This window comes from Sinocyclocheilus rhinocerous, unplaced genomic scaffold (assembly GCF_001515625.1).
Source record: "Sinocyclocheilus rhinocerous isolate Xijiao unplaced genomic scaffold, SAMN03320098_v1.1 scaffold1110, whole genome shotgun sequence".
Taxonomy (NCBI): Eukaryota; Metazoa; Chordata; class Actinopteri; order Cypriniformes; family Cyprinidae; genus Sinocyclocheilus; species Sinocyclocheilus rhinocerous.
In genome coordinates, this window is record NW_015653168.1 from 1,357,350 (window position 1) to 1,369,733 (window position 12,384).

General features: G+C 37.6%; 1 protein-coding gene across 1 annotated transcript in view; it reads right to left on the reverse strand.

The window, feature by feature from the left end:
• st8sia2 (ST8 alpha-N-acetyl-neuraminide alpha-2,8-sialyltransferase 2) overlaps positions 1 to 6,596 on the reverse strand; it is a 9,549-nt gene extending 2,953 nt beyond the window's left edge. Inside the window, exons 1-4 of the mRNA XM_016521770.1 lie at positions 5,962 to 6,596; positions 3,238 to 3,285; positions 2,729 to 2,884; positions 2,345 to 2,602 (exon numbers count right to left, since the gene is read on the reverse strand). Of these exons, the coding sequence (XP_016377256.1) occupies positions 2,345 to 2,602; positions 2,729 to 2,884; positions 3,238 to 3,285; positions 5,962 to 6,059 (560 nt within the window). The 5' untranslated portion in view covers positions 6,060 to 6,596. The remainder of the gene's footprint in view (positions 1 to 2,344; positions 2,603 to 2,728; positions 2,885 to 3,237; positions 3,286 to 5,961) is intronic.
• Positions 6,597 to 12,384: the final 5,788 nt, after the last annotated feature.

Sequence of the window (12,384 nt, forward strand, 5' to 3'; positions counted from 1 at the left end):
CGTCTCTCTCTACCGGGTCTTTTACTCCCTGCATTAACCCTATAACTACAAAAACAGCACTTTCACAATGATTATAAAGTCTGTGTGCTACACTACATTCTTTATTTTTAAAACAAGTAATTAGAACAAAGACAGTCTACATTAATCGACACATTCTTAGGAAATAGTGGGTTCACAGCGAATTATCAGAACTATTTCGTTTATAACTATTGGATATTTTGAGCACTCAATTGAAAATGTACACATAACGTATCAATCGTACTTACAGGTTGTGGTTCGGAGAAGCTTGTTGGTCCAAATAAAGAAGATTAGAAGCCAACAAAGATAAAGGGCAAGATTAGAGAAGCAGTCCTCGGTAAAATGACGAGCACAACAAAAGGTTCAAATTGTATTGCTGTGGTATCGTGGAACACAATATCTTCTCGACACAGAGAGCGTTCGTATTTCGTGGGCAGGCGAGGATTATGCTAATGTGTTACCCGGTGACGTAGATCGGTAGCAGGCAGAAGATTCGAAAATATAACGACTCGTTGAGGCGATTCTGAGTCGACTCTTTCTTTTGAGAGACAATATCTTTATTTATCATGCACTTTTTTGATTAACAACTTTGCAGATTGTTTTCATTTAAGGATAGCTACGTTATAAACGCAGAAGATTCGAAAATATAACGACTCGTTAAGGCGATTCTGAGTCGACTCTTTCTTTTGAGAGACAATATCTTTATTCATCATGCACTTTTTTGATTAACAACTTTGCAGACTGTTTACATTGAAGGCTACCTTACAAACTGCAAAAGAGATATTTTTCGAAAACCCATATGACCTGCTCTTTAACATACTATCTCTGTATTTAAAATATGTATTTAGTCACCACTTGTAGTACACTTGAGTGTACTAGTGTATGAAAGATGGGTTCAAGTGAAAAATTTAAAAGCCCTGCCGGACTACTGAGCATCAAGAGTGACATATAAACAGCTAAAAAGTATGAACGAGTAAATTACCTTCACTCCAGACTTGCTTCATTTTAAAGCAAGTAATTTATCTTTGTATAAACTACAATATTAATACTACAGTAGGCATTATCTTCTCACATGCAGAATACACCTACAGACTAAGCAAGTGCCTTTTAAAGCACATCCCATCATTTAACTTCAAAAAATCCATAAAGACACACAGAGGTGACTTTAAAGCAAATACTGAGCGCAGTGTTGGCATTATCATCTTGCCACAATACCTGGAAAACCTTTCAACACTGGCACCATGCCGACTGCCGAGGCTTAGCTGTCACGGTCACACTCCCACACAGTCTTGCCCTTGCCCAGCAGAAAAGCCATGCCAAACACACAGGAGGGATTTAAGTTCCTCCATTACTTAATCTTCGAGGCTCTGTATGTCCCTGGACTGGGGCTGAATGACATTAATGTCCTAAGAGCACAGCTGGGCTGATGAAGACTCATTTAGGATTGGGAATCTCACAGTATTACACTAGTATATCACATGAAGCACACTGCTGTAAAAGCTTTCGGCTGTAGGCAGAGCACTTTACAGGCAAGTGAACTGTAGTCACTTTTAGAAGACAGCCTAATTACGTTTACAGGGCTGTGGCTTAGTATGACTTATACAAATGTCATATTGGCTCAGCTGGTCACTAATTGCAGTATGTATCACCCTTCAGTTCTGAAAGCCTTCCGACAGTATGAGTCAAGCCTGGATGTAGTACTGACAGCTATTTCAAAAGTGCATTGTGTCGCATACAGATCGTAATGTGTTTGAAATCCAACCATTTCTTTAAAGCAAGTTTCAAGTTGAATGTAGAGAATGTGAATCTACGGCCGCAAAGATACAAACGGCACAGAAAATGTTTTAATAAACTTCATAATAAATGAACATCAGCCTTGCCGCTCTGAGGTATTAATCCTACTCATGATGAAACCTCTGTATCTGAGATTTTTTCTGCCTGTTATTCATAAAAACAAGTTTCTGCCTCAGAGTGAAAAAAAAATGAAAATCGTGACGTATAAAAATGAGTCACTGTGAGATATAAAACCACAGTTACAAGAAATAAAGACCAATTTATGAGAAATAGTGGCAATTGTGGCAAACTTAAATCACTTAAATAAATCTGGTATTAAGGACCAAAAAAGGAAGGTTCAAATTATTTCTTTTAGAGAGTATATTTATATATATACACATAAGTTCTAGTTTTAGGACATTGTTTTATAATTATTCTTTACAGCTAGTTTAGGTGGATTTATTGTTTGATTCAGGATGAGAGCTGGCTAAGGTTACATCAACACCACAAACTGTTGAATGCTACAACACAAAACAGAAGAAAAGTTGCTTACCTAATGACAAAGTCATGTGAATCAATCTCTCTGCCGCAGCTGCTATTCAGTAGTATCCCAGAGTTCCCTACGATGGCACATTGTTTGTAATGCTGGTTCTTCATGGGAGACACAGTCGGCAAAAGGTGGTACAGGTTCTCAGAGATGTTTGTGGTGCTCTGGCGGTCAAATATATAATGAATTACATCCCCGGGTTTAAAGGTGCTCTTAAGAATTGAGATGTCCCTCTCAGCATCCAGGAACCTCAAAATGTTTTTCCTGGAAGGAGAATGAAAAACAACAACACACTTTATGAATGCTAAGGGATTAAAAAACAAAGTATTAACAGGGAACCACATTCTTTAGAAATGTCATACTGTGCATTTGAATAAATTCAAGCCGTACCTGATGAGGTTAGACAAGGTTCTGTTGAAAGTCCATTCTGGTGAGAATGAATTGCTGGTTTTGCTCTTCATGCCTGGCAGTGGAATTGGAGAAGAAGAGACTTTGCTCTTTCGATAGGTGACTAGTGAAGTAGGAACAGTATTCAGGACTGAATTTCTGATGGAGGAAAAAGACCATGTTTATGTGCATGTCTGCCAAACATCACTGTTAGACACAGCTACAAATAACAACATCTGTCACCTCACAAAATACTGGCAGCTATGTTTAATGAATTCTTGAAACCCTGATAAATCAGTAATATGAAAAAAATTTTTTTTAAGTACATTTAAATAATTATAAACAATTAACATGCAAATAAACTGAAAATAGAATACATTTACATTTAACGTTTCTTGCTTTAGGTCTATAACACTGAGAAACAGACTTAAATATGTGGTTGTAAGCATCAATGACATTTTCTCACGAAAACACCATAAATCATAAATGATATAACAAATCAGATTACAAACCTGTTGGACTGAAGGACAAAGCGAAACTTCTGTGAATCCTCAATGTTCCTAAGAGCAGAAGGCATAAAATATTCATCATCATTATCCAGTAATATGACCATTAATAATGCTCTCTGAGTAGATAATTGAGGTAAAGGCAATTAGACCCTGGACTGGAAAAATATATGAAATTGAATTATGATGATGTTTATTTAGGACTTAATATAAGCCGTTCCACTTCTAAACTCTTTAGAATATTTTGATAGTACAAACACAAGGTTATGGTTATTACCGATTAATCATTTCATAAAAATAAAGTGTCCGAATATTTACTAGAGGAATCACCTTAAAGGAATAGTATACTCACCCTCAGGCCATTCAAGATGTAGATGAGTTTGTTTCTTCATCAGAACAGATTTGGATAAATTTAGCATTACATCACTTGCTCACCATGTGTTGAATTTGTTCATTATAAACATGCAACTTTTCACATCACAAGATAACTGATGGACTGGTGTCTTGTGGATTAATGTGATGTTTTTATCAGCTGTTTTGACTCTTATTCTGACGGCACCCATTCACCGCAGTGGATCCATTGGTGAGAAAGTGATGTATTGCCAAATTTCTCCAAATCTGTTTTGATTAAGAAACAAACGCATCTACACCTTGGATGGCCTGTGGGTGAGCAAATTTTCATTTTTGGGTGAACTATTCCTTTCAGACATAACGGCAAGGATAATAGGTAACTGACATCATGCCGTTCAAACCACCTCTTCCTGCAGGGTGCCCCCCTTCAAAGCAGTTAGGACAGGATAGCATTGTCTCCTTCAGCAAATCAGTCCTATTTGTCTACCACTTACTGTAATGTTCTCCATGTTTCCCTCAAAGTCATGGCTACGAGCATTATTAAGCAGACAGAGCACAGATCTCTTAAAATTCTGGGGAGCAGCTTCAAATGCAGATTTAATAGTGGTGTTGCTTCAAAGCGTTTATAACGGCTCTGAGATATACCCCTTAGATCCTTTGTTTGATATGGAATTATATTCTAAATTGCAATAAATTATAAATCTCGCCAATAACTTAAGCAAAAATGAGATCATAAGCATCATCTAATGCCTTCTGACTGCTAGTAAATGAGGTGTGAAATTTCCAAATTGGGATTTTACAATTCTATTTTGTCTCTGGGATATTTTGGGTTAGCAAATATGAGGGAGGAAAATATTCCCTTTCCACGCTTAATGGATAAATAGTAATCAGTGCAGCAGAAATGTGAAATACAATCTCACGGTATACAGATATAAGCCAAATACTTTGCATAAAATGTCAAATGTGGCAATTCTAGGCATGATCCATTTAAAAATTAAGCACTATATGCACATCTTGGCAGCATACACTTGTGCTTGAGTGTTGTTTTCTCATGCAATTATTCTTGCAATTAATCCATCTACACACAAATATTCTTCTCGCTCATGAGCTTTAAAGTGTATGTCCCGAGACAGCGAGATTTTTGCAATAATGTAAGCCTGAGGATTTCTGCTACAGGGTTCAATTATAACTGAGTAAAGGCAAACTGTTCATTTTTGTCTCCAGGCTGTAGCTTTAAAGTCACAAATCAAACAGTAATCCCCTAGCTGCCACAAACCACAGATCAGACTGTCTTTTCACTTGCCATGAATGGGCGCAAACAGAACATACTCAAGAGTAGAACAAAACCACAAACCAACAGCCATCCGTTACAGAGCACCAGGGTCAGCTGCATTTATCTGATGACTCTCATACAAGGTTTCACACTCAGCAAAGTCTGAAGGACTTGTTTTGGAGACCTGCCAAGCATTAATAGTTTGAGACTATATACATATTAACAATATTCAGCAAAATCAGTTCCAAAATATTATCACTCTGCTGGTAAGTAACTCTGAATGGATAACAGATTAACTTTAAAAGCTTTAAAATCTCACATATCCCCTCCAGATTCTACAGAACTATCAATGCCATCAAACTAACGTAATATCAAACGTAAGCTGTTCCCTCAAATTTAAGAACCCACAAACACAGGCTATGGCTTTGCAAACAATAGTCCTTGGGACAACACATTGTCTCCCTCTTTTGACTTAGACACAGTATTACCCTGTTTGATGAAAGACCAAACCAACCCTGCAGGAAGACACAGTTTAAGATGTAGCCTGTGTTTTAGAACATTGTAGATGGTCTAAACTGGTTATTTGCTGTTCCAAAATGGTTATTAGCTGGTCCAAGGTGGTAAGGTGGTAAATCATCTAGGAACAGCTCATTAGGGTGGTCAGGCTGGCTTTTTGGAATATGGTAGCTTTTTAGACAGCAACTGAAAAGCTTAGACCACCTAATGACCAGCTTGGACCAACTAGAGACCAGTTATTTTCCAAAACACAGCTCCAATTTAAGATTGATTTTCCAATAGAAAAACATATATATATAATACATAAAATAATCAAGTAGATAAAATGCACAGCTCTGTCATTTTCTTGTATTTAAAGTAATGGTATAAATACAAGCCAATGTAATACGCAGCTCAGGCTAGTCCTAAATGGACTGTCCATTGTTTGGGCTTCTACAAAGTCTCTCGTGAGACAATCAAAGCACGGAGGACAATGTCCTAACCATAAACATAACATAAACAGAGTGCAACTGTGCGTTGAAACAAAGACCAAAAAAGAATGTGATATATGCATCTGTATTGTTTATTGTACGTTAATCGAATTTACTTACGAGATTTCTTCCTCCACTTCCGATATATCAGCTATAATCACAAATATAACCAGGGCTGTCCCGATTCCAAACATCAGTATTCGGAATTCAAAAGACATGACTTGACCGATATGTGCGGTTCTATAGATGCGTTGAACTATAAGCGCAATAGAAATCTGTTCTTCTTTCACACTGCTTCCTTACGCAGGGCAACGCATGTAATGTTCCTCCGTCTCCTCGACAAAGCCGGACCATTCTAACTGGCCGTGCAGATTAGCGAACAGTTGTCTGCATTAAACATCACGTCCATCAGCTTCTTCCACCTTCACTAAAGTAGTGTAGAGATGAGGCAAACGTGAACGTCCTGTCTTCTCTTCTACTCCTGCCGCTACTCCTCGGAGATCTGGTGGGTGGCAGTTCCCTTGAAACTTTGCCTGCAAGGTGCATAATCTCACATGTGAATGTTATGCGTTCAGTTGCCGCGTAATTGGTATATAGTGGCGGAAGGCGTGGATTTGGAATTGAATATGAAATATGATTCCCCCTCTCCATCTTGCTCTCTTTGTTTCTATTTGACAAAGACACAGACGCTTGGTTCTCTACAGTGAGGACTTTCCATTGACTTCTATTGTTTTTAGATTGAGCTAATTGTATTTTCTAACCTCTAATCCTAAATCCTTGGCCTAACCAGGTGCGACGCGACGGGGTTACAGCGACAAGCCATTTGTCCACATTGCCAATCAGAACAGTTCCTTCCGTCTGCGCGCTTTCTCGTGCTGCGCAACCAGAACACCTTTTATTTTCACGACTTTCCTGTTGTTATTTAGGGCGGCATGCTTTTCATCATTTTCTTTGTGGAACTTTAGGGATTTGTCATATGATTTCCAATATTTCTCATCTTCCACAGTCAGCCTCACCTGTCACCTCATTCATGTTTAATGTTTAATATGCACGTCGAGGAGCGTTAATTCTGTTCAATGAGAGTTTCGTGTAGGCGGAGCTACGCAACGCTGCTGTAAATGCAACATTTTATCTATTTCCTGTTAATGTGCGAGACTTCCGTTTCATTTGCCGCTTTATAAATAACTAGAAGTAGGCCTATAACAGAGTTCAGTAACAGTAACACCTTTTCCTAACAGTTTGTTTATGATTACAATACCCTACTAAATAAAAATTATATTATAACAAATAATAGTTTGCAATTTGAGTTTAATTTGAGGGCGAGAAATTTCTCATGCAGATTTCACAGCAGGTTACAGTTGATCACAATGATTTGTCACAAAAACAGAAAGCTGCTTAGTTTGAAAGAAACTTCTGTGTGAGCTGTGCTTTATACATTACTACACTATTGACAATACATGTTTGTTTGCTTTTTTGCCGGTGAAATTTCGCTGCAATTTTGAAAATTTGACTGCACATTACAAGAATGTTTTTGTACAGCTAATATGACAGGAAGTGGCTGACAAACCTTGCACATTACAGTTAAAAATGTCTGCCCCAGCTCTTACATTAAAATATTGTGGATGTTGCCATATATTTACAGTATATGGAAAAAACAGTAAGTGCTGTATGTTAGCTAGTATACACTTGCTCATCGCCTTGCAGTCACAGCTGGTTAGAAAACAAATTTAATTGCTGGAGGTCACCGACACTGTAGGGACATTTGGTCATTTAACCCCCGTCTCTGATTTAATTGAAAGGTAGTAAAACTTTAATTTGCTGGTTGTTTCAGTGATCTACAACCCTATACAATTAGGCAGCATAATTGTTTTTTCAGCTAAGATTGACTGGTTATCATGATCACTCACCAAGTGTTTCACAACACCAGATGTTATGAGAGGTATTAAAATTTGCTGTCTTTTTAAGAGTGCACCCAGCAGACATAACTGGAAAAAAGCTGACAAAATATTACTTACGAAGAATGTGCATGACAGTTTTCACCGTCTTCCAGGCTCAGGAATATACTCAAACAGTCCTGGCATATCATTTCTAAACCTACAAATGAAGAAGATTCTCGCACTGTGAAAGATGTACTGTTTATATCACAGTTTCCTGTCAGGTCTAACACCCTCACTGCTTATCAAAATATGCTTGTGTAGGCAATTGTAAGTTTGTATTAGAAAATACTGATATAAAGATGGGATTCATGGGATTTTTAGTCCATTTATTATATTTGTATGATTCAAATATCATAATACATTGCTGTCATACCATCACCGCATGCATATTTAGGATGAACCTAATACTGTTTTTAGAAATGGAACAATATACACATAATGATAGTAAACTGAAAGTGTCCTATACTGTACATCCAGCCTGTTAACTGATTGTTCATGATCATTTATGAATTTCTGCATAAAGTTCATCTTGCCATTAAACTAAAGGTCTTTGCACAAATTCTCATCCTAAATTTGCGCATGTTAAAAAATAAATACGACCTCACATTGTGTCAATCACATTTACACACTGCCTCCAAAACTTTCATCCGTTATAAAAAAAATTTGGACCAGGTTCGATTTTCTGCGCTTTCGCATCCATAGAAAGCATTTTGATAGGAAAGGATGATGAATACGAGAAAGAAAAAAGTATACGATAATTTCGGACTCAGTGTGCAAGGACCTTAACTTGCTATTTTGTCAGCATAAGATCTGTGATTTTCTTTCTTTGTCAAAGTTTTTAATATATTGGCAAATGAGCCCACAAAACATTGTTTTGTGCCCACAAACCAATAGTGAATTTCTAAAAGAAGCAGAAGGAATCTTATTTGAATCATTCTGATACATTTGTGTGCTTCGTGCTGCCAGAGATGGCCTAGAAATGGTGGTGTCCGTGGAGAAAAGAGTAAGGGAAGGAAAAAGGGGGTCATCTTTCTGCCATATTTTTTAATTTGTCCTCACAATTGCTTTATAGGGAGTCTGTATGCATGATGGGTTGTGAAAACCTTCTAAATAGCATTTTGTTTATGTGTGAGTGTTTAATAGGCCTACTGTCTGTCAGTGAAAATGATATCTTAAAGGTTCTTTATTATTGGCATCCCTGCTGAAAAAAAACAATAGAGGCCATCAGAGAATTTGTAATGGTGTTACTGGTTATAATGGGAATTGTACTGGTTTTAATGGAAACTGTAATGGTGCTTGTTGGTCTCTACTTGTAATTGGTTGCCTTCTATTGGTGGCTTGTTAAAACCACTAAATCCTAATGGACCATGTCCCAAAACTCAGGAATCCATTTTTAGTGGTTTTAATAGTTAAAAGTTGATGGTTTGTAATGTTTATAATGGTTTTTGTATGGAAATCATTAGAATTCATGTGATGGTCTCTATTGTTTTTTTCAGCAGGGATATGGTTCCATGAATAACCTTTAACATCCATAGAACTTTTCTATTCCACAAAAGGTTCATTATAGTGAAAAAAGATTTTTTAAATGTTCTTCACAAAAACCGTTGTCACTTCGCATCATAACAGCAACGTAGAAACGTAGCAAGGACATCAGTAAATAGTCCATGTGACATCAGCGGTTCAACCATAATTTTATTAAGCTATGAGAATACTTTTTGTGCGCAAAGAAAACAATAATAACATAATTTATTCAACAATTCTTCTCCCCGAGTTACCGTCTTCTGCCATTTTGGAGAGTACCCCAGAACGTAATCAACGTAATCAGCGTTGTTTATGTTCAGCATGTGCGCGCTTTCAGCATTGTTTACGTTTAGCATGTGCGCGCTGTCTACTGAAAGTACACAACACTGATTACGTTGATTATGTTCTGGGGTACTCTCCAAAATGGCGGAAGATGGTAACTTGGGGACAAGAATTTAATAAATTATGTTATTATTGTTTTCTTTGCACACAAAAAGTATTCTCGTAGCTTCATAAAATTATGGTTGAACCACTGATGTCACATGGACTATTTTACCGATGTCCTAGCTACGTTTCTGGACCTGGGAACATTGCAGTTGCATTGTTGTCTACGGAGGGTCAGAGAGCTCTCAGATTTTATCAAAAATATCTTAATTTGTGTTCCGAAGATGAACGAAGGTCTTATGGGTTTGGAACGACATGAGGGTGAGTAATTAATGACATAATTTTAATTTTTGGGTGAACTAACCCTTTAAAACTGTCTATGATGGACGCGATAGAACGACTGTTGCAAATTAATTTGTCCTTCATGTCAGAAGTAGCGCGGCCATTTGAAGTAGGGTCAGAAATAGAACGGGACATCGTTTTACTGTCGGGAATTTGTCCTGTCGCGTTGCGCTGCATCCAGTATAAACTGACTGTTCACTTGGGGAATCAAAAATGGTTCTATGTCATCGCTGCGAAAATCCCCTTTGGAACGCCAGTACTAGAGTAGTAAAGTGAAATAAGTGAAAAAGTAAATCAAATTCAGAATAACCGTCTTAAAAGGTATTTCAAAAAGTTTGTAGGTCTTTTGTCATCTTACCAAACTTGGACCAGGCTACTGAAGCTGTCGGAGAGTCAGCGGAGCTGCCTGCAAATAAATGAGCAACATTTAATGTCAGTGAGTCACAGCAGTTCTTGAATGCCTTGAGCCAATATAATTCATCTGCTGCAACATTAAGGCAGAAAATAGTGCTCATATTTCCACCGGCTCAGTGTGCCATTGCACCGGACCCAGTTTAGCCCTGCGTGTGCAATGTGTATATCAAGTTATCCAATGGAAAATGACCATGCTCCATATCCAATCTGCTTCTAAGGATTTCATGAAGGCAAGCAATGGGTTTTTGTAATGTTTTTAAATAATCTCCTCCTGTCTCCACACACACACACACACACACACACACGCACGCACACACACACACACACAGAGTGCTCAACTCTCAGCCACAGGGAAGGGAAATACTTTTGCAATTTAATTTTTATGTAAGATGGTAATTTGCAACAGTCCAAAGAATAAGTGAAAAATGCTTTGGAGGAAATCTGACACTTTTTTTTCTATTTTCTTCATCTGAAAAATCTCTTTCCTGTATACAAAAGTATACTAAATTAAAATTAGAGAATATTCTGAGCATTCAACATTTATTTAATATCCAGATTGTAGTTTACTTTTGTTTGCATTTTTGGAAAAAAAATCCTTTGGTTTTGATCATAAAGCATCAAGCCCCTTGTTTTTTCCCTAAACTCAGTCTGTATTTGAGCATTTGAGCTGCTCTCAACATCTACTTTGAACCGAACATCAAAAATGTACAACACAAAGAGCCAACTGACAATTCACCCCTCCTGCTTCTCTCTCAAATATTGAGTGCCATTTGAAGAGTGTCGGGGGTATTTTTGATTTATATTTGTGACACAGCAGGGTTTATCTTCAGCTGAAGACGATTAAGTTGTTTGATTATTATGGACAACTTGAGCAGTGGTTCCGAAGGATAATTTTCAAAACCATAAATTCAGCATCTTTTTTTTCAGTTAAAGCACTGCAGCAGAACATCGACTCTCTTTTGAATGACTTATTTACATAAAATATTCTGTGCATTTTCACACAAACACATCAGTCTCCTGAGAAATTAGGCCTTGTAATGAATCATCAAATTAATTATGCACAGTTTGATGGGATAGCCAAAGCAGTGATGGATTATTATGTGAAACAAAGCGAAACAGATGCAATGAGCATAGAAACGTACACACGACACATGCCAAACCAAACCCTACTAATGCACTCCATGGTTAGGGAGTAAGTCTTTAGGGAAACATTACAGCTATTGTAAAAGCTTTGAATTCCCAAACAAAAACACTTTTTCATTTTTAAGAGTTTTCCCTCCAGTTTCACAGGTAATATACCAACAAAGGCTTCTGTACTAGCAATTAAAGGAATAGTTCACCCAAAAATGAAAATGTACTTACCTTTAAGCCATCCGAGATGTAGTTGAATTTGTTTCTTAATCAGAACAGATTTGGATAAATTTTGCATTGCATCACTTGTTCACCAATGGATCCTCCGCAGTGAATGGGTGTCGTCAAAATGACTCAATGACTTCAAACACAAAATTAGACATAAAAATAATACAACAATAAATTCCACAAATAAGCAACACAACTCCAGTCCATCAATTAACAAATTGTGAAGCTAAACGCTGAGTGCTTGTAATAAACAAATCCATCATTAAAGGCAGGGTATGTGATTTTTCAAAAACACTTTAGAAAACTGATTCGGCCGAATAGCAAAACAAACTTGTAGCCAATCAGCAATAAGGGGCGTGTCTACTCGTGATGTGGAGGAGAGGGCGTTCAGTGCATGGGACGGACATTAGCCGAGCCGAGCGACAGAAAGATAGAGATGGCGGATAAAAAACAAAAGAGGAAAACGTCTGCGGAACGATAAGGCAAGAAGTAGGACCCATGTAAATATCGGATCAGCTTTCCAGCGCTGATCCAGTTTTCTGTCGGGGATTTGTTGCACCGCGCCGCTCACGTCCGTAGACACGGT